We start from the raw sequence: 21,092 nt of genomic DNA on the forward strand, positions 1-21,092 counted from the left end.
TTAGAAAAATACATGAAAACAGTGTTTCTCCTTTGCAGCAGGTGAAGTGACAGAGGTGTGTCAATAGACAGAAAGAAAAGACTCAAGCTGGAGAACTCCCAGACAGACACCTTCATATTTAAACTAGTGTCAGTCTGTTACTGTGATGCAGTTACATTATCCGACCTTCATGCCATCCAGATTGCAGTTTGCTGGCTTCATTCAATCCAAACCAGCTCCAACTCACTCCCTGCCCTTGGCATCCAACAGATCTGCCAAAACATTAGGGTTTCTTCCTAGCCTCTACAAGTGGCAGCACTGGCTCATTTCAAGCACAGCAAGAGAGGGGAAGGGTAAAATGTTTTATTGTAACCTTACTAAGAAGTCTAAGCCACTGGGCTGTATGAAACCCATCCTTTTCTTTATTACCAAAGGAACCAGAAATTGGTACAAGGGGAGTGTGTGGGAAAGAGGAAAATGGAGCCATGGGGCTTTTCACATCAGCTTCCCAAATAATTTCATTTCCCTACAAGTAGGACCAAGTAAAAGCAGCTCTGTCCTGCTGCTTTGCGCCCAGAGCTCCCCTTGAGGCAAAGGAATGCTGAGGAGTATAGTTTCAGAGTGGTGAAAGAATGTTGATGGGCGCAGCTTGTACTTGCCATGAACTATACTGACAAGATTTGACATTTTAAGATCTGTCTTTTGTGTTAACACATGGAAACACACACCAGAAAAGCATATATAAATATTTATTTTTTTTAAAAGCAACACTCCGTAAGTTAGAAGGGAAAATTTCTTAACCAGGAAACATGTATAGGAATAAAAACATGAGGACAAATCTTCTGTTTGAGTTACAGGAACATGTGACAGTTATCCTGGATGTTTCATGATACCTCTCCACAGTAATTGTACATATGTAATTATGAGAGTTTCTTCAATATTTTGGAAAATGAGAAGATTAATAGAAATCACATGGTCTCACCATGATGACATATAAAGGCTGGTATTTCAAAGTGGTTTAGATCCCCCTTTTTATTTTTCTGCTGGACAGAAATATGAAGAGCACAGGAAACTGCATCTACACAATTCTAAAAGGAGTAACTAGCAGCATGTTCACTTAAAACTTCATATAAATTATGACATTATGCCATACAAAGAAAGACATCACATGTCTAAGGTTGCAAAGAGCAAAATCCATCAGCTCCCTCAAAATGCAAATGCACTAGGTAAGCAGTGCTGGCTGAACAGGGTCTTCTGGCACAAGAAGGGAACTGAAAGTTGCTGCTGACCTGGCATTGCAGAGCTACCTTTGGCTCTGGCACAGCAGGCTGAGCTGTTTCCCAGGTGGTACAAAACAAAATAAAGACATGGCTTGGGAGGCGGCAGTTCGCTTCTCTGCTCAGGGCTGCTGTGTAAAGTAAATGTTTCTGTGAGTTACACAAGGCCTTACAAAGGCGTGTAGCATGGAAACGCACTTCATGCTGATGTTGAAGCCTCATCAGTGGTTTGCTGATGACCAGGCAATTTTTTTCCTGTGAAAGAATTCAGGATATTTTCTGTATCTTTTCTTCTGCACAGCCTCCCAAAAAGCATGACTTTAAGGAAAGTAAATTAGTACAGCATTTAAAGTTGTGCTTTTCAGACAATGTCCAAATTAAAGATACATCTTACACAGTACTTGCAATATTTAAATAGACAGATATAATTACATTAAATAAAGATCCAAATAAACAGTTGGAACTCAAACACATTGTGTTTCAACATAAGGAAGCTCCTGAAGCCTCAGGCTCCGTGCCATCCCACCTCCAGCGACGTCCTTCCCCCTTCAGTTCTTCTGCATTGAGCTGAAAGTGAACAGCCGAGAGGACAGCCATCAGCACTGCCTGCCAATACCCGTGGCCTGCAGCCCGCTAGGAAGCAGGATGCGAGGCAGGTGGAAGAGGCTGCCCCCGCTTTACCCGGGGGGTCTGTGCCTGTGCTGCTGCCAGGGCTGCAGCCACAGCCTCCCTGCTCCGTCCCGGGACATCCCCGCGGCGGAGACCGGGGCTGCCCCTAGTCCCGGCAGGTACCTGCTGAGGAGCTTGGCGAGGAGAAGCTTGACCCAGGGTGCGGAGGGGCTCAGGCAGACCGTCTGTCCCTGCTTCGTCGTGGCTCTGTGGGGCGAGGCAGGGAGTGAGGCCGGAGCCAGGCCAGGACCTGGGGCCGGGAGGGGGCCGGGCACTTACATGACCTCGGGCACGGCGCAGTGTGGCCCCTCGGCGACGAGCTCCAGGCGGGCCAGGCGTCGCGGCGGGATCACGTCGGAGACGGCCCGCACGCAGCGGCAACGCAGCTCCCCGGCCAGCGGCGCCCCTGGCAGCGGGACGCGTCGCCTGAGCCCCGGCTGCGGGGCCCCGGCCCGCCCCGACCCCCGCCGGCCCCCGGCCGCAGACGGCTGGGTGCCCCGGCTCAGCCCGCCGGCAGAACCCGCAGGCGCTTACCCCGGCAGCGAGCGGCGGCGGCGGCCAGGAGGAGGAGGAGGAGCAGGGGGAGGCGGAGGTGCGGACTCATGGCCGGTGCTGGCGGTGGAGGTGCTGCGGGAGCAGTGTGCGGCCCCTTGTCTGCTGGAGCTTTTATCCCTCACCGGGAGCTGTCGGGTATTTTCCCGGGCGCGGAGCGGAGCCAGGGGTTGTGCCTGGCCGGACTCCCCACCTACCTCCTTTGCCCCGGGCCAGGTGGGACGGCGGTCCCCGTTCCACCGCCGGGTGCTGAAGGAGCGGGACAGAGGGAAGGGGCTGCTCCCTGCCCAGAGAGGCTCGAGGCACAGTGGCTTTTCAGGTACAGGGGAGGAGGAAAGGTGATACAGCACAGTCCTCCCGGTCTGCTCAGGGTCTGTGCGGGGCCTTGAGGAGACTCAGACCATTCTCTGTAGGGAGCTGAGGCTCTTTTGTGCGGGAATAAGTCTTGGTGCAGGGTGTAGAGTCAAAGGAGAGTTTGGGCTCTGAAGCCCACCTTGCTGGCTAACACTGTGCAACTGTGTGCTCTTACCCAGTGGGAGTTGGTCCTCTGAACACCCCTTTCTTCACCTGCCTGCAAATCTGTTCTACTTGCAACCAGGGGACACTGAAATTTTCATATCTACACTACACTAGTACAAGTCTTCTGTTCCACTCTGCACCAATAGGTCAATAGTCTTCATGACTGTCAAGGCATTTTGCTACATTATATTATAAAGCAGAAAAAAAGTTATCTGGGAGCTTTTACAGAAAATGATATGCAATTTTTCTGAGCCTTATTTACATGTAGATTTAGATTAATTATGCAATTTCAAAGCACTTTTAAAATGAGTTTTTGTATGAAATATGATTTTACGCATCCTTTTATTTTTTTTGCAGTCAATCCTTTTATTCTCTTCCACAGGTACTTATGAACATGAGTGGAGATCAGTAAATCAAGTTGTTCCTGGGTCAGACTGTCATGTGTTTTGCCCCAACAACTTGAACATTTTGTGTATCCCTAAGGTGTCTAGATCTGTCTTTTGATAGCATGTGTCACATGTTGCTTTGATTTATGACATTTCTACAGCTATGCAGGAATTTAAGGTTTGCAACTGTGTTCTTAGATCTTATTCCTCCTGAAATTTTCTAGTCTTTATTTATTTAATAAAAATTTCTTTACTGTAGAATATACATCTAACTAATGCAAAATCGGATAATACCAGTCAAATTTCAATGAAACAGTCCTGGTTTGTGAAGATCTTCTCATGAATCATTACTAGAATGACCTGAAACCAAACATGTTATAGTGACTGCTTTAAACTGGCTTAACTTGATTTTCAGGAGAAAAATGACATTGTTTCCTTATAAGAAGATTGTCAACACAGACACAACTTCTTGCAACTAAAGTATTTCAATTATATTTACTCTTTTTTTTTAGATATAAGGCAAGTACTCATCAAAATAAAATATTAAAAGGACAGAATAGGAATTAATCGTAGGTAAAACCATACTGGTAGGGTTGCCAAGATGGACTGCAAAGTAAGGTGATTTTGAAATTGCAAGGGTCATAGTACAGTAATTTCATTAGAAGTTTTACTCTCTGAAAAGAACCAAAGTCAGTACTCAGAACAGGTAAAATGTAGCATGCAAATCAGTCCTTGCAAATAGACAAATTAGGTGGCAACCTGGTAGTACACAGAGACTCTTACTCCTGAGCTTTCACATCACTGCTGGTTTAGTCTCTCACGAGATCAGCTATGAGGGAAGATTGAATGTCATAAGCAAATGGCGATTGCCCCATGCAATCAGGAAATGGCTAATGACTAATTTTCACCCCTTTCCAATTGTCATTTGGTATGGTATGATATCCTTAAAAGCTGTTGGCTTGTGTCTTGGTCTTAAAAGGAAATTACATGATGAAGACATCTCTCTGCCCTGCTCTGTCATTTCCCCCCCTCTCCCCATTTCACCCTGCCAGTAAAGTTTGTATCATTTCGCCAGCTTCAGAAAGATTTGACAAAGGGTTATGAAGGGCTGTCAACCAACTTGGTACAAGATAGTGGAGAGCTGCAGGGAGGAAGAGCACCAAGCCAGCACTGCCACTGAGGGAAAATCTGCAGCAAAAGCCCTGCTATTTCCACCTTGCCATCTGGCCAGTCCAGATGTTCCTTTGTGCGGCCAGTGCATAGCTTGGAGATTGCTGCCTCCTGTGCTGTCTCTTGTCTAGCTGCTGTCCATGATGCAGAGGTTGTGTGGGAGTCCAGAGGATGTTAAATTGAGTATATTAGAAGAAGCATACATCCTCACATCTGGGCCCATTACTTTCTGGGGACCCTTATGCCATCTGTCTTTTTTTAGTTGAAAACTAATTGTTTTTAATGAAAATGTATTCTCCAGTAATGTGTATATGAAATTGCACATAGAGCTGATGCATCATATAACTTGTGCTTCCATCTTCAAGACGGAACTGTATAGCAGAGGTGCCGTTCCAGGCTTTTATTTTTGCAGCCTTCTAAGTAGTAACAGTAGTAGTAGGTGAGTATTGTGGTGTGTTTGAGAGTAGATAGGATAAGAAGTTGGAGCCAGAGAAGCAGGGACATGCTTTCCTTGGAAACTAGAGAGATTCCTTAAGAAAACTGTAAGAAACACAGCTGTTAAGAATGGACAATTGCCCACAGGTGCTTAGGGGCAACCACTAACCAGAAATGTTAGAAAACTGGCCTGGGGTTGCTTGAGATCCCTTGAGATCTTAGGGATGAAGTCACCATTCCCTTCAGGCTATAGCACCACAAGCGCTGCCCTGTGAGTTCGTGGCGTGGCTGCCCAGGGAAGTTCCATGTTCTTTGCAGGATAACACTAATGAACACAGATCTTGCTTGCATATGTGCATTGCTATGTTGATAGGAACACACACATCCTTGAGTGACCATAATTTATGGGAATCAGGCACCCTATTCCACTGTCATAGACCTCTGTGCATCCAAAATTAGCTTTCTCCTATACGTGGCGCTCACAAGCTGAATATCAAAACTGAGGCTTAAACTGTATTACCAGGAAGAAGAATTTGCCCAACTATATCAAACTGAGAAAATAAACAGTTAGGATGATGCACAGATAATCCAGCACAGGTCACTGAAACTATCAGTAGCAGATCCAGCTCTGAATAAATGTGGAGAGCAGATCTGTTGAGTAAGAAATTATCACTCACATAGCGTCAGATTATGTGTTATTCTTGTACAGTACACATGAGTAAGGACAGTTACGTGGTAGTGCTTGATTTTATGCTTGGATGACTTTTCACAATATCTGAACTCTCAGACTCATTCCACAGTGGTTACTGCTGAGGAAATTCCAGAAGTCTCTAGGGGTGAAGCGTGAGTCTGTTTTGGACACAAAGCAGCAATGTGTGAAACTTGGCCATCAGGTCTCCAGCAGAAGCGTGTGCTGAGATGAGCAATAGTCAGAGGGCTCGTGATCATTCTGAGGTGCAGTGGGCATTACAGAGAGTGATTCTGTGAGACAGTACTGGTGCAAATAGACCTGGCATAAGGGAAATGGGTATCTCTGGCAGTATTTCAGAAGGCAAGATCATCTGCCTAAGTAAATTTGCAGATCTCTTATAGCTGCTGTCCGTGTGAATTTGAGTAGACTCTCTTCAGTTGAGATGATAGCAGCAAAAGGCTGAGCTATAGATGAACTCTCCTAGATTCTTCCTTTTGCTCCATCTCCTCTCACTGCTTTTGGCACATTTCCTTTTGAGTTGGGAAAAGACAGAACAGATAGCATCGCATCAGCCAGAATATAGAAAGCTTAAGTTCCCCCTATCTGCTCCTGTATCTCTTATTTTAGATAAGTCCATCATACATTTTCTGCAGGTGGTACAAATGTACTTGAGTTAAGTTTAAATTAATTATTGTGAGTGGTGATGTAAGTGTAACTATGACAGAACTCACCAAACTGCTCTTTTTTGCCTCATGAAGGTTACCATTGAAGCTACCCACCTTAGGTTCTTTGGTAGGAGCTACTGTGTCTATAGCATGAGCCACAGGGTTTCTGGAGCATCAAAAGCTGTCTCAGCTTAGGCAAGCCCTAAGAAAATGCATGCAGAGTATTACTAATCTCATGATTTAATCTTTATGTTATCCACTTGTTAATTCACTCAATTCAGGAGTGATTCTGTTGCTTTGTTGCACACTTTGGCTGCTTGCCTTTCCACAACAGGTATTTGGCTTGGTATTTGTAGTGAGAGCACACGTTCACGGGCAGCAGGCCCAGAAAAGCTGAAAAACAACCAACTAGCGACAACGCCTCTTTCATTTCAACAAGTGAAGACTTTGCCTAACAGCACAAAAATGAATTAGGAGAGTATGTCCCAGATGCAAGGTTTAGGTGACTTTCAACATTGCCTAGAAACCATTTATCATGGGCAATCTCGGAAAGGGTGGGAGTGTCTCCTAACAAGTTTAGTGTTTCCTCCTGTGCTTTTATTACAAATTAATTATTATTTATAAGAGAGCTAGAAAAGTGTCAAGTCACTGCTGCCTGCCAGTGTCTACAGTTAGAGAGTATGGACTGCTTATGCCCCTCTTAGCTTAATTATTATGTTACCCTTTTTCTTTACCAATACTCTGCTTCATAGTGTTCCCTAGCTATGGTAGGTTGCTATTGCCTAGTGGCTATGACCCTCCTGTGGATACAGCTCCTTCATAACATACAAACATAATCATCCTACTCTCAGAAAGACAATACTGTGGCTTTTCTATCTCTGTGAAGATTTGCTGAAGGTTGTAGCCAAATTTCAATATTATTCTGCAGTTTTGTGCAAAAGATGTTTCATATCCTTGAAGTTCCTTCATTGTTTCTCTAGTTTTGAACTGTTTCCAGTCCATATTTTCTTGTGAATAATACCTGAATATGTAAGAAATATGAGCATCCTGTTATTCAGTTTGTATCATGATCTTAACTGCATCGTGGCACACATCACACACTGTTGTGTATTCATTTTTAAAAACCTTTTGACATATTAATTCTTTGCATATAGCAGATGATGATCATCATTTTCTTGTCTGTCTTCCTGGTTCTTCACCTGATTTGAACACTCTAGAATCTTATCTTTTTCCCTTCAACAGAGTTAGAGGTTCTCCTTTACATGTGCTCATTGGTGGCTGTAAGAGGATGGACAAACACAGTTAATAGCTGCAAAGGAATGTGTTTGTATTACTGAAGCATTACTGTAGGAAAAGTAAGTTTGGGAATAATTTCTCCATTTTTCAGTTTCAAGTGCCAACTTACCTTTTCTGAGATAGCTAATGGGATTGTAATTACTGCCACACTGTGACCTTACTTTTTGTGTCTCCTGGACATACAACAGTTTAAAAAAGCACATAAATTGACTAGCTGCAGGTGGACTGACAGGTTTAGGTGTTTTATACCTAACCTATAAGGGCTTTTGAGAATAGGAGCAATTTTTTCCTAGCCTCACTGAGGGGAAAGAAGCCTTAGGCTTTTTAGTGACAGGCATGATCCTAGATCAAGATTACAACTGAGTGACTCCTTCCACCTCCTGTGGAGTTGGAAGGAACATAGCTGTTCAGTTGATAAGTCTTTGAGGTTATCACATGCCTTCAGTAAGGCATGAAGAGCTCCTCTTGGCCTTAGCAGCCTCTGAAAATGCTCTGCATATTACAACTTCCTGCAGGTTTTTACCCTTGATCTGTAAAAATGTCAGAAGCAACTCTGTTCAGAAGATTGAATAGGTCTCTTGCTGTGGCTTGTCTGCCAGAGACAGGCAGGTTGTCTAATTGTTGAGGCAGACTTTGATTCTACAGCTTGAACATTAATTCAGGTATAATTATACTGAATATGCAGCTAGCTGCTGCTGCTTGTGTATCTAGCTACAGCACCTGACAGCAGGACTTATACTCGGCCAGTGCCTTGTACAGGCATACTAAACCACATCCTCTAATAATTGAAGGTCTTTCCACTGGTGTGACTTAGTCAAGGGAAAAAAATTAGGTCCTTTAAGCCTGATAGCAAAGATTTCCCTCAACTAGGAAATGATCTGTGTCAATAGAAACACATAAAAAAATGTTCTATCTGCAAATAGTTGGAGTTAAAGCAAATATGAGTTTCTTAAAAAACGAACTCTTCACACAATTAAAAGATGAAGTATTCACTGAATTAAAAGATGAACTGTTCACTCAATTAAAAAACCCAACCCAAAACAACAAAAAATCTTACCTCAAACATGGGTTAAGCCAATTTCAATCCATGAAAATTTTCAGGTGCAGTGGAGCTGAGTAATTTTTGAGAATGTGCTTTGGATAGTTGTGATCTTTCGGTTTAAGTGATGACATCAGTTGAGAAAGCAGTGACACAAGACTGGTGACCACATGGAAATAGGAACACTCATTGGAATAATTTTCAAAGTCTTCTTTTATGACACTCACACTTTAATCCTCTATGTTGCTTTCATTGGTTTTGTTGCAATGAAGGAAAAAATGAAGAAGTCATACTTGGCTTATAAAGTTATCATCTTGGGGAAAACTTTCCTAAAGCACTTTGAGAGTGTTACATGCTAGTTCATTCTTCAGCATGTTTGTACTCTAGTAGAGTTGCTTCCGTTGTTCCTGGCAAGAAAAAAATGCGTGCTCTTCGGTTGAAAGGAAGGAAAAATGATATTGATACATTTGCTTAATTCTCCATTAAGCAAACAACATACAAATCACCAAGAGGGAGAAGTCATCATTTCAGCTTGTTAAAGGTAAGTGTGTAGGAAAGAAGGTGCTCGGAGGAAAAACATCAATGACATTTTTTATAATTGTGATCACCACTGAGGTTACTGTCAGTGATTTTCTTCCCCATTAGCTTTTATTTACCTATCTTTAAAAAAAATACAGATTGCTTGACTTCAAATAGCCTCAGTACACACAGGGTACCAGAACAATCAAGGAGATCATGAAAAAAATTATGCCAACAAATGTGAGCACACTCTTTTTCTTTTTTAAAATTGCCACTTCAAAATTGCTCTTGTCAGAAGTACGCAGAGAGAGTAGAAGAGTCTGTAAGCTAGAGGGATTCTTTAGAAAATAGGCTACTGAAAAAAGAAACTTGTGATTTGCTGAAAATTCACCTTTTTTACCTTTGATTTTCTTCTAAATAGTCATAATTCCCATAAAATTAAATTGATAAGGACAACAACCGAAAAGAATAATTTTGCTTATCTCCAAGTACTGTTTTGCTGTGAGATCAGCCTAATTTAATTTAAATAAACAGTTTACAATTAGCATTTGAATATGTGCTTGGATTTGAAAAAAAGTCATTGCTTTCTAGTGAACATTTGCAGTTTGTTGGGATGCTCATTTTTCTCATGGAGAGCTGTTCCATCAGCACACTTCCTAACTGGATGGCCCTGGCTTGTATTCATGACACATTTGAATCAAACCATACTCAATACTTCTCACTGAGAACTCACTCTTGTAGGCCATATTGATCCAGCATTACCTGTTTGCTCCTTGTTCTGTTTCTTTTAATAGTAATTTTAGTATCGAAACACATTTACATGCTCTCCTTCAGCCTTTCCTCCAAATAGAAATAATGTTGAGAGAATTTTTCAACAAGGAAATTATTCTATAGCATTTGGCTTGCCAACAGTTCAAGTATGTGCAGGTAGATTTCCAGCTCTTTCCCAAGCTGCTTACTCAATCTACTCTCCTGCTGACTTCTGTGAAAGATTTGGGTATGCAGATCCCCATTTTTTTTCCCCTTTGGTGTTAAGTTTAACCAGGAGTGACTGACTGAAGCTACAGTGTTCAATATGAACCAGCTACAACAATGCCTGTGTTCTTTGGCTTTGGCTCTCTTTTTATCACAGTTGTGTTCATGGTGAACAGTGCTTAGGCAAATTGCTTCTGTTTTGTGGAATGACGGTCTGCTGTGAGAGGTGAAGAATCAAACAGAGAAAACATAGAGGGGAGCAAGAGAGAAACAGGCATTAGTGCAGCCTGTCACTATAGGAGCCTGAGGACACAGGGGCTCCGCCTGTCTTAACTTTCTGGAAAAGGAATTAGTAGAAAGTGAAGAGTGGATAGAATTTTTACAACAGGAATTCAGTGAGTCAGCAAATGTATTTTTATTGGCTTGATTACTGGTCTGCTGCTGGGAATGTCTGGTGTTTTCAGCCATGAACCAGTCTGGATTGCTGTGCATTTATTAATAGTTACTGATAATTCAAACGTAAAGCTTTCAGAGTATCAGATCTCTTGACAAGTCACTCACTTTTTCTTTGTTTTTGTTGAGTGATCAAGGGTCTTTTGCACAAAGATCTGATACCCACATGAACAGCACTTAGTTTTGAGTAAGAGTAGCTGAGCTGTTTTAAATACGAATATGTACATAAGGATGGACTGTTGAGGTTGATGGGGAACTCGTGATGCTTGTTTTGCCACCTAGATCCCCAGGTCTGACAAATTACCTTACAGGGCCATCTGCTACTGTCCTAGCAGCATAACCTTTTGGAGGGTCAATGCCAGATGGTTTTGTGAAGCAGTTAGCACAGCAGTGCTACTTAGGCAAGGTACTACCATTACTGTGATTGTGCTTGTATTTGTAAATAATACTGAGATCATAGCATTGCAGTTTGTACCTTGTTGGGAGATTGTCTCAGCATTTTGACGCAAGAAAGTATGGTTTAACCTGACCACAAAGGGGATTTTTTTGGTATGTAAAAAAGTAACAAAAAAGTTATTAACTTCTAGAAGCTTGTGGAGGATGCAATTATTATGTGGAGGAAACTTTAGACTTGGGTTTTAGATTGTTTAATTAACACTGTTCCTAGCTGTGGGCATTAGCATCTACGTCTGATGTGATATAAATTTGGAAACATGAGTGATTCAGGTCAGGACCTGTTTATATCAGTAAAACTGCTGAGTAAACCCATTAGTTGACCATTTTCATTTTTCACTCAACCGGTAGAATAGTTTTGCAATAAAAGCAATTTCCTAAGTTGTCTAGTGTAACAGGATGAGAAACCTATCAAATATCTTCTCTGGACTTCTGTGGAGACTTGGACATTTTATATAGCTGCAAATTTCTCTTCTAGTGGAAATCCCCTTCTCATTGATTGTTTGTGTGGTGCAAGTTATTTTTTAAATTATTTTAAATTATGGCATCTCTGAACAGTAATTTAGTTCTGTTGATTTCTAGATTAAATGAAAATTTACACCCCACTCCCCCACCCCATAGTTTGGAGAGGAAGGTTTGCCCATCCCCTCCTTAATTTCTGCTCCATTTCCCTCACACCAGAAGTTTAGTGTTTGCTGTTCCAAAAAAAGTGTTCTCACCTCTAACTGCACACATTTTGTAGTTTTCTTTTGAAAACTTCCAAGCTCTGTTTTAGAGCATCTTGGCTTATTTTTACCCTTCTCCACATCTTGGATTTCATAGTCTCACTTTCTTTTGATTCTAATTCCTTCCATCTGTTTTCTTCAAAGCCATTTCACACCCCATACCCCCACCTTCACTTACTACTACAACTTGTTCCTCAAGGAATGCTTGTACAATGTCTTATGGCAGTCAAAAAGGCATCTTCAGTTTTAGGAAGTGTTTAGAAAGGAATTGGGAAGAAAAAGGAAATACGACATCTCATGTTGAAAGCAAACTGGAGCATGTACTTCTATAGTATGTGATTAAATAGTAAAAGTCATTGTCATAAGATGCTGAGCAGGCCAAAAGTATGATGGGTTTGGGGAAAATGCATTACTGTAGATACGCAGCTGTGATAGTACAGAGTTTGCACTTAAACTCTTGCTAAGCATTAGATCTCACTACAGGAAAGCAGCTTATTCCTGTTGTAATTTCGAAAAAATGCTTAGACTCTCAGCCTACCTTCTAGATTCTTCCATGCGTAGTATCTTCTATCATGGTATCTCTAAAAATCCACAGAAATAGTGAAGTTCAATTGGCACTAGTAATTATTATTAAAAATAATTAGCTGCAGATTATATTAAAATTTTCACATTTTTCAGCAACAGAGATCTCAGGCTTATTGTTCTGGGTGGCAAAATTCTTGTTTCACTGTTGCGCACAAAACCAAAATGCCTGTTTGACGACCCACATGTGTCTGTAGTAGCCTGTATAGTTTCCAAAGGAGACATTTCCTGTGCAGCCACTCATAGTATTTTGTTATAAACAATGCAATGCTTGAAACAAGTCTGCAATTCCCAGCCTGAGCTATGTGTAATATTCCAGGGATTTTCCCGGGTTCTGTGATAACAACATGAGAAATGCAATCATTTCCAGAATGGGAAGCAAACCATAAACTAAAGCAAGTAAAGCATGGATAATACATTTGTCACCTGATCTATAACCAGGATGTTTGTTTTAGTCAATATTCAGCACAGACAAATCAGTGTTTGTATTTTCTGTTCTTGTAAGGAAGAGTTAAAAGTATTTGTTAGGGACTTTCCAGTATTTGTTTCAATGACTTCCTCTGTGGTTTGCAGCATTTATACATTACAGAGAAATACACTTTCATTATAATAAGAATAGCGACATTGAAACTCAAGGAAACAAATTACAGCTCATGATTGAAAAGGCTCTTGATATAAGACTGGAACTACAGCAACCAGGCATGGGAGGGGGAGTTTGAAGATGAAGAAATTACACAAGTTCCTTGCTTAGTTGTTGGGCTGTTGCTGCTGTCATCTTGCCCCCAAACTGAAACTGGTGGTGTAAAAAGGAAGTGAAAGAGATTTGGAAGGGAGACAAAGTAAGCAATCAAGAAAATAGCTGAGGACAGACGCCTCTGCTACATTTAATTGCAAGGAAGGCAGTAGAGAAATTAGTGGAAGATGGCGATTACACATGGTGACTGTAATGTGGAATGGCCTTCTGACAAGATTGTAGAAATAAAGATGCTAAATAAAAGGAGAGAAGAAGCTTACATGAAGTTGGTAAAAGGAGCAGATGGACAAGGAAATGTAGTTAGCTGCAGTGAAATCTCGGTCTTTCATTTCATTGTGGTGCAATTGTCCTGACTCTTCTGGTTTGTTACATAGACGTGCACGCACACACAAATATACTTACTAAAATAGTCTACATGTTTTAAAGGGATGTAGTTTCCTCCTGTGGCTTCTATATACCCTGATAACTGGAGGGCCACAGGGCACATGTTTAGAGTTCAAGTGGGTAAACATCTCAAACTGATGCCAAGATAGTATGGGCTGAGGAGAGGACTGGCATCCATCTTACTGTGAAGAGTCTTCAAGAAGAGGCAAGCCAAAGATATCTCATTTTATGAGCACAAATTTACTTGACAAAAATCTTTCTGCTGTTTTAACACTGTCTAGATCATAGGCAAAGTGTCCAGTTCTGGGCTCCTTAGTTGAAGAAGGACAAGGAGCTGCTGGAGAGAGTTCAGTGCAGGGCCACCAAGATGTTGAAGGGAGTGAAGCATCTCCCTTATGATGAAAGGCTGAGGGAAGAGGAGATTGAGGGGTGACCTCATTAATGTTTACAAGTATGTAAAGGGCAGGTGTCAGGAGAATGGACCCAGGCTGTTCTCAGTAATGTGCAATGATAGGACAAGGGGCAATGGGTACAAGCTGGAACATAAGAGATTCCAAAGAAACATAAGGAAAAACTTCTTCACTGTTCAGATGAGGGAGCACTGGAACAGGCTGCCCAGGTGGGCTGTGGAGTGTCCTCTGGAGACTTTCAAAACCCACCTGGACAAGTTCTTGTGTGACCTACTCTAGGAGGTCCTGCTCTGGCAGGAGGGTTGGACTAGATGATCTTTCGAGGTCCCTTCCCACCCTTAGGATTCTGTGATTCTGTGAAGAGTGTATATGGCTCAAATCAATAGGGATGCACTAGCTAAAAGCAATATGCTTTAAGCCTGTGCTCTCTCTTATTCTCAGTTCCTTTCCTGAAGATGACCAACATGTTGCTGGCTTTCATTGGGCCACCTTTGCAGATGATTTCAGAGAATTATTGAGCATCAATGTTTTATATTACTGCCTTATGAACTGCTCTGGGACTCCTATGGGAAGATGCATTACACTACGAGAACTGTGCTTCTCAACAGACCCTGCAGGACAGGGGAGGTGGTGATAACAATATGAAGCATCCTATTTTATCTACCAGAATCCTTCCTTGGTGTTCATATGTGGTATAAGTACTTCTCTCTCAAAGGGACCAAGCATCATGCCTGTGCATTGTGAGCAGGAACAGATGGGCCTTTTAAAAGAGACAGGCATCATGTACTCAGCATTCCCCATTTCAGAAGTCAGAGTAAGAAGCAGTTCTTACACAAGGGCAAATGCTTGATATTTGGGTACCCAAAGTAAGTGTCACAAATTCCCATTGTAATAGTCAAATATCAGCCTTTTGATGTAATAATGTCTGTCTAATTTGATGTCATCTATCTTGACTTCACCAAGGCTTTTGACATCCTCTCCCATGATAGTCTCATAGCAACGTTCAGGAACTGGGAGTTGGATGACTGGATGATGAGGTAGATCAAGAACTGTCTGAATGACAGAACCCAGAGAGTGGTGATCAGTGACGCAGAGTCAAACTGGGGGCCTGTGGCCAGTGAGGGTCCACAAGGATCGGTTCTGGGGCGTCTTGTTCAATATCTTCATCAACAACTTTGATTAAGGGATGGAGTGTGTCCTCATCAAGTTCACTGGTGACACCAAACTGGGAGGAGCAGCTGACTGAGCAGAAGGCTATGCTGCCATTCAGCAAGATCTTGACCAGTGTGATGGGTTTGCATGGAGCCGCTGGTGCTTGGTAACAAGAGGGGGGGGCTGCCGTGCTGTGCCCATAAACTTTCCCCAGCTTGGATCCCACCTCCGGCCTGGCTGGGCCAATCTTTTGTGTGGTGCATAGGAGGAGATGAAAGGGTTGGGCAAGAGGGAGGCAACTTGTGGACTCCACAGTCAAGAGGAGGAAGGGAGGAGGAGCAACACTGGGCCAGAGACCAGCCAATGGCAAGAGAGCAACTGTTTCACTGCAACTCATGGAGGGCAATGGCAGGACTAATGGCAGGACTAATGGCAGGACTAACTCTGACAGGACCCTGTACCAGAGGGACTTGAGTGTTGGAAACCCCATGTTGGGGACAGAGTGTTGCAGACCCCGACCCTGGCCCCAGTGGAGAGGAGCTAAAGCCCTTGGGATGAACACAGATCAGAGTGGCCCATGCACAGCTTTCTGACCTGTGGGACACCCTGCACTGGAGCAGAGAGGACCAGCAAGGAGTCCATCTGCCTTGAGGAGAGACAAGTGACAGGAGCCATTGGGAAAGGACTGACTGCCCCCTGAGCCGTTCAAGAAGGGAGGAGGTAAAGACACCAGGATCATGTGTCTGAGCCTGGGAAGAGGGGACAAGTCGGGGGAATGGGATCTCAAAGAGGCTGGTTGCCCTACTCTGTATTGGTTTTCGTTGGGTGGGAGGTTTTTGTTATATTTTTGGTTGATGGCAGGTTAAATTAAGTTTGATTTTCTTCCCCAAGTTGATTATTCCTATTTGTTTTGCCTGGGACCATAAGTAGTGAGTGAGCCTTCTCTGTCCTTAGGAGGTTCCAAAGGCCCTTAGTACTTTTCCCCATCCTGTCAGGAGCAGGAGGAGTGACCAAGTGGCTGATTGTGGTTTTTTGTTCCTAGATGGGCCTAAACCGTGAAAATCAGCTTGAGAATTAGGCACACAGAAACCTCATGAGATTCAACAAGGGCAAGAGCAGAGTCCTGCACCTGGGAAGGAACAACCCCATGCATCAGTACAGGCTGGGGATTCATCTGCTGGAGAGCATCTCTGCAGAGAGAGACCTGGGAGTCCTGGTTGACAATAGACTGAACATGAGCCAGCAATATGCCCTTGTGACCAAGAAGGCCAATAGCATTCTGGGATATATTAAGAAGAGTATATTCTGCCCTGGTAAGGCTTCATCTGTAATACTGTGTCCAGTTCTGGGCTCCCCCATCTCAAGAGAGATGGGGAATTTCTAGAGAGAGTCCGGTGCAGGGTCACCAAGATGATAGGCATCTTTCCTATGAGGAAAGGCCATGGGACATTGGGCTGTTGAGCCTAGAAAAGAGTGAGGGTGGATGTCATGAACACTTATAAATACCTAAAGAGTGAATGTCAAGAGGATGGGATGACACTTTTTTCTGTAGTATCCAGTGAAAGGACTAGGGGTACTGGACAAAAGCTGAAACACAAAAAGTTCCAGTTAAACACAAGGAAAAAACTTGTTCTCTGTAAGTGTGAGAGAGCCCTGGCACAGACTGCCCAGAGAGGTTGTGATGTCTCCTTCTCTGGAGATTTCCAAACCTGGATGGGTTCCTGTGCACACTGATTGAGGTGAACCTGCTTTAGGAGGGGATTGGACCAAGTGATCTTTAGAAGTCCCTTCCAATCCCTGCCTTCTATGATTTTGTAATTCTGTGATTCTGTGATAAAGATTTACGACTGAGGCTGATCTGAACTGGCAGTATTTAGGCATCGGAGGGTAAAATTCATATATCTGCAAGATAGGTAAATAAGGAGCCTTCCTCTACAGCCTACTAGTCCTCAAGGACTGGGAATAGCTTGAGGAGAGGAGCATACTACTTGACTGTAGGGGTTTGGAATTGCATTCAGTAATGAAAGGTTACTATACAGGGTGAGTTATGGCATCATGTCCTAAAAAATTTAGTTCCAGAAATCAGCCTGAGGTAGCAAAAATGGAGCAGATTGTTCCCAAAATAAAGCAAATGAAAATGTAAAACAACAAACAGATAACAAATGTGGTTTTTTTAAGAAAACATTTAATAATATATTGTTAAGAATAAATACTCTCTCACAAGCAAATTCTGTATATGTAAGATGCATTTTTTCCATTAGCTGATGGACTAGCTAATAAGACATACAACCATGTCCTTGTACAGAGCAATGAGATTGTGAATATCTCAGAAGAAATCAATAGCAGGAATGGAAAATCCAGTAGAACTTAAATAAATTATCATAATTTTATCACTGGCATAGAAACTACTCAATAAAAACATTTATAAATAAGTACCATGGCATTCACAATAAATAAATACCAAATCTATTGTGTTACAGATTTGGCAGGCTAGATTCTTCAAGTCAGAAATCACAGTTCACAGTCTAACCCCAGGCTGACTGTGGTTCAGAAAGCTGCTGTTGACACAACATACTAGCAGACTCCAGGGGAGTAGGAGGAATTACCAGTTTGCTGGTGGAATGGCAAAATAGTAAGGCTTAGTGTAAATAAGCTATACTGTAAGTACATTGCACTTAACTAGTTGTCTTTGCCTGAAGTGGCTGCCAAGGGTTCTTCATTTCCTTTAGTAAACCACTTTTCCTATTCAGTGTCTTCAGTGTCAATGAACATCATGTCCCACAGCTTACACTGACCATTTTGAAAGACTTTCTTAAATAGATGCAGTCAAATAAATAAATAAATAAATAAAGCAATCCATAGTTAACACAGTAACACTGGCACATGAGGTGGAACATGGTACACTGGCTGAACGAGTCTTTTCCCAAATGTTTCTCTCCATGGAGGAGCAGGAGCAGTTCTCAGGTTTTTTCCATCCTGATGTTTCTTAGAGTGGCGAGTCAGAATTGAGTTGGGCTCTGTTAAGAGAAGAGGAAAGGAGAATACTTAAAAGAAGGTTCAAGAACAGTTGTCATTGCTTAGCATTGTGCAGTTAAGGATGAGAGGTCTGCTACCAACTCTATGTGTTATCTTGAGGCACAGGGAGAATAAAGATGTTTCAAAAGCAATTACTGAAATCCTAGTGTGTCTATATTTGGCAACTTGCTAAGAAACTTTTGCAGCATGAGTTTCTGCATTTACTTGCATCAAGAAATTCATAACTTGGAAATACCAATTCTTGACATATGCTACTGTAAGTAAGGGGAAGATGAATTTTTTAAAGCCTCATCTTTAAAAGAGAAACAAACTGTGTTCCTCTCCCTTCAGACAGTTGCCAATACCCAAAAGTTTAGAGGTGATGTATCGGCTTGAACAAGGACCTTGCAGCAGAGTCAGAAAAACTAAGACTAATTCTAGAATTAAGCAGCAATTTCTCATGTTCTTTAAATCCAATTAAGAGAAGATGGAAAGTATCACTAAGAAATCCTACAAACTGGCTTTTTTTGAGAGATTTACCACCAGTCAACTGCGCAAATTGAGAGGGAATGGGACTTACTTGGCCAAAATTGCCTTTATGATCAACTGCACCCAGGGAGCAGTGGGCTCCAAGCACACCTCTCTGCCGTCCTTCAGAGTAGCTCTGCAAAACAAGGGGTAAAGAAAAGTCAGGAAACCACCACATGGATTGGCTTTACTCACAGAATCTGATGTTGCATTTTTAGATTAGTTAGTATAAATTTATCCCAGCTACTCTAGGTTAGACTTGGCCGTTTTGTTATATGTGTTTTACAGATGAGGAGATGAAAACCATTGCAGTCACACATTCCCAAAAGTCTTTCTCAATATATGTGGGTACTTGGTTTGAATTTGTTTGCATTAGTAAAGCTTTCATATACAATGATTGAACTTCCAGGAGTGAAAAGGTGCTTTAGCTGTATAAGGATTTAAACATTTTTGTCCCTCCTCTGTGCTATTCAAGACCAGATTAGTTTTGCTGTTTCTCTAAATCTGCTTGTGGGAACTTAATTTTTCTCTCTGAGACCGACACAGAGTATTTTAATGATAGTTTTGCCTGCCTAATAAATGCAGGATTTAAACTATGGTGCTACCTTGTGATTCAAGAACTGACTACCTCGTGTCAGCCTGTACCTATTGTATTTGTCATGAAACGCAAAAGCCCTTGCAGTGGCAGCAGCAACAGAGGGGATGTGAAGACGAGGGAGGGTCTTGCAGAGCTACTTACATGACTTCAACATTCTTGCAGTGGGGGCCACTCTGTGTCAGCTTGACATCTTGAATGGATTTAGGAGGGATGAACTTTGAATGAGTGGCTACACACTGGCACCGGAGCTCAGTTGCCATCCTTGCCAGGGTCATACCTGCACACACAAAAGGAAGATAGTGGTTTGAGATGCGGTTTTACCATCACTATATTGGACGTGATTTCTCTATTTTAACAACATTATCAAGTAAAATACTGCATTTGTCCAAGCTGCCTAATTCCTCATGGTGCACAGATCAGTTGCCTGTTTGTTTCAGAGAAGCTGATACCCAAGTACATCTAAAACTAAACATATTTTTAAACTAAACCCACATATTTTATGGTTACTTGTACTGGCCACGTTGTTTAGTTAGTCACGTTTTAATACGTGGATCTACAAATGGGCAGCTATACAGAAAGTTCAGCTCTAGATTTCTTTGTTAATTTGAAGCTTATCTATGCTTTTATGTTCATATTGTTCATTCTCCGTTCCCAGCTGTATATTACTTGTTTGAGGCAGTATGATCATTAAGTAAAACATATGAGATTGTAAACTATGTGAGAAGGGAGAGAAACATTCAAACACTTAAGAAGAAGATCCTGTCTCTAGCTGCATATGCTTCAGTGAACCGTAGAAACAAAGCAAATTTAAGTTATATCCTTAAACTTTTTCCCACAAGATGTCAGTAACTCTTCAGTACAAGAGCTATGCGGTAGCTTTCTGACTGAGAAGTTGCTGAAATCTCTCAAAGGAAATTAATTTGCTGAAACAGATATAAAGCTATCTCTCTGCAAAGACCAGTATCTTAGTTGATGCCTAGACAATACTACAGCCACAGGAGGGATTTACTGACCTTGAGACATAGCTGCTGAAATCAGGAAGAGAGCCAGGACAGCCACCAATTTGCCGTTCATGATTAGATGGGAGTTTTTTGCTGGCTTGTTTAGCTCTGTCTGGTTCTGTGGAGCAGTGGCTTCTCTTGTCCCAGAGGATGTCTGATACCTGATCTGGGCAATCCATCTTGCTTATATACAGTTTAGTGCCCGGTGGGTGCTCTACTAGCCTGTAGATTGCGTTAGAGGAATTTCCCAGATGCAGTAAAAATGAGTCACATGACAGTTGTGAAACTCTTGGCTACACGACGAGGAATTATTCTGTTGAGAATTACATACTGTATTAATTTATTCAAATATGTAAATAATAGCCATGCATACCAATTTCTTTTGTAGACTTTTGGAAGTTTCATGCTTTTTGTAATGCCTACCCTTATTTAGTAATATAACTTTATGAAGGTTTCAGTTCTGGTTGTAACTTTTTATTATTTTCTTCATGGTAATGGTAATGACCATTCTTGGTAGGGATGCCACACATACTTAAATCTTTATCTCTGTTTATGACAATAGATTCTACTTACCTAATTTTAAGCCACTGAATTAGAAATCGTGCAGTACTGGAATCACCAGCAATCACCAAAAATCACTGGGGCTAGGATTTTAACTCAGCATTATTTTAATGTTAATGGTTTTAATGTTTGTTTTGTTTTGTTCTGTTTTTCTGTTCAAGTGGCATCTTGGAAAGTAAATTAATCTCTAATGCTATGTGTTCAGTAAAGGGAAGCAGATATTAAATTCTGTGACTTTGAAAATTCTGCCTGCATTTTTCATGTTACACATGTTAATGAATTATAAACAGAGGAAGCTTCGTAT

The 21,092-nt window shown here is 41.9% G+C and overlaps 2 protein-coding genes across 2 annotated transcripts; both read right to left on the minus strand.

The window, feature by feature from the left end:
* Positions 1 to 713: 713 nt before the first annotated feature.
* On the minus strand, positions 714 to 2,726 carry LOC133625167 (growth-regulated alpha protein-like). The gene is made up of 4 exons (XM_061993383.1): positions 2,460 to 2,726; positions 2,205 to 2,331; positions 2,049 to 2,132; positions 714 to 1,823 (listed from the first exon to the last, which is right to left on the minus strand). The coding sequence occupies exons 1-4, from the start codon at positions 2,527 to 2,529 to the stop codon at positions 1,805 to 1,807; spliced, it is 300 nt and encodes a 99-aa protein (XP_061849367.1). The 5' UTR covers positions 2,530 to 2,726; the 3' UTR covers positions 714 to 1,804.
* A 14,524-nt stretch (positions 2,727 to 17,250) lies between these two features.
* On the minus strand, positions 17,251 to 20,441 carry LOC104556868 (interleukin-8). The gene is made up of 4 exons (XM_010200887.2): positions 20,240 to 20,441; positions 19,368 to 19,503; positions 18,681 to 18,764; positions 17,251 to 18,102 (listed from the first exon to the last, which is right to left on the minus strand). Exons 1-4 carry the CDS (start codon positions 20,298 to 20,300, stop codon positions 18,072 to 18,074), a joined length of 312 nt encoding a protein of 103 aa, XP_010199189.1. The 5' UTR covers positions 20,301 to 20,441; the 3' UTR covers positions 17,251 to 18,071.
* Positions 20,442 to 21,092: the final 651 nt, after the last annotated feature.

The sequence above is a fragment of the Colius striatus genome, chromosome 3 (genome assembly GCF_028858725.1).
Source record: "Colius striatus isolate bColStr4 chromosome 3, bColStr4.1.hap1, whole genome shotgun sequence".
Taxonomy (NCBI): domain Eukaryota; kingdom Metazoa; phylum Chordata; class Aves; order Coliiformes; family Coliidae; genus Colius; species Colius striatus.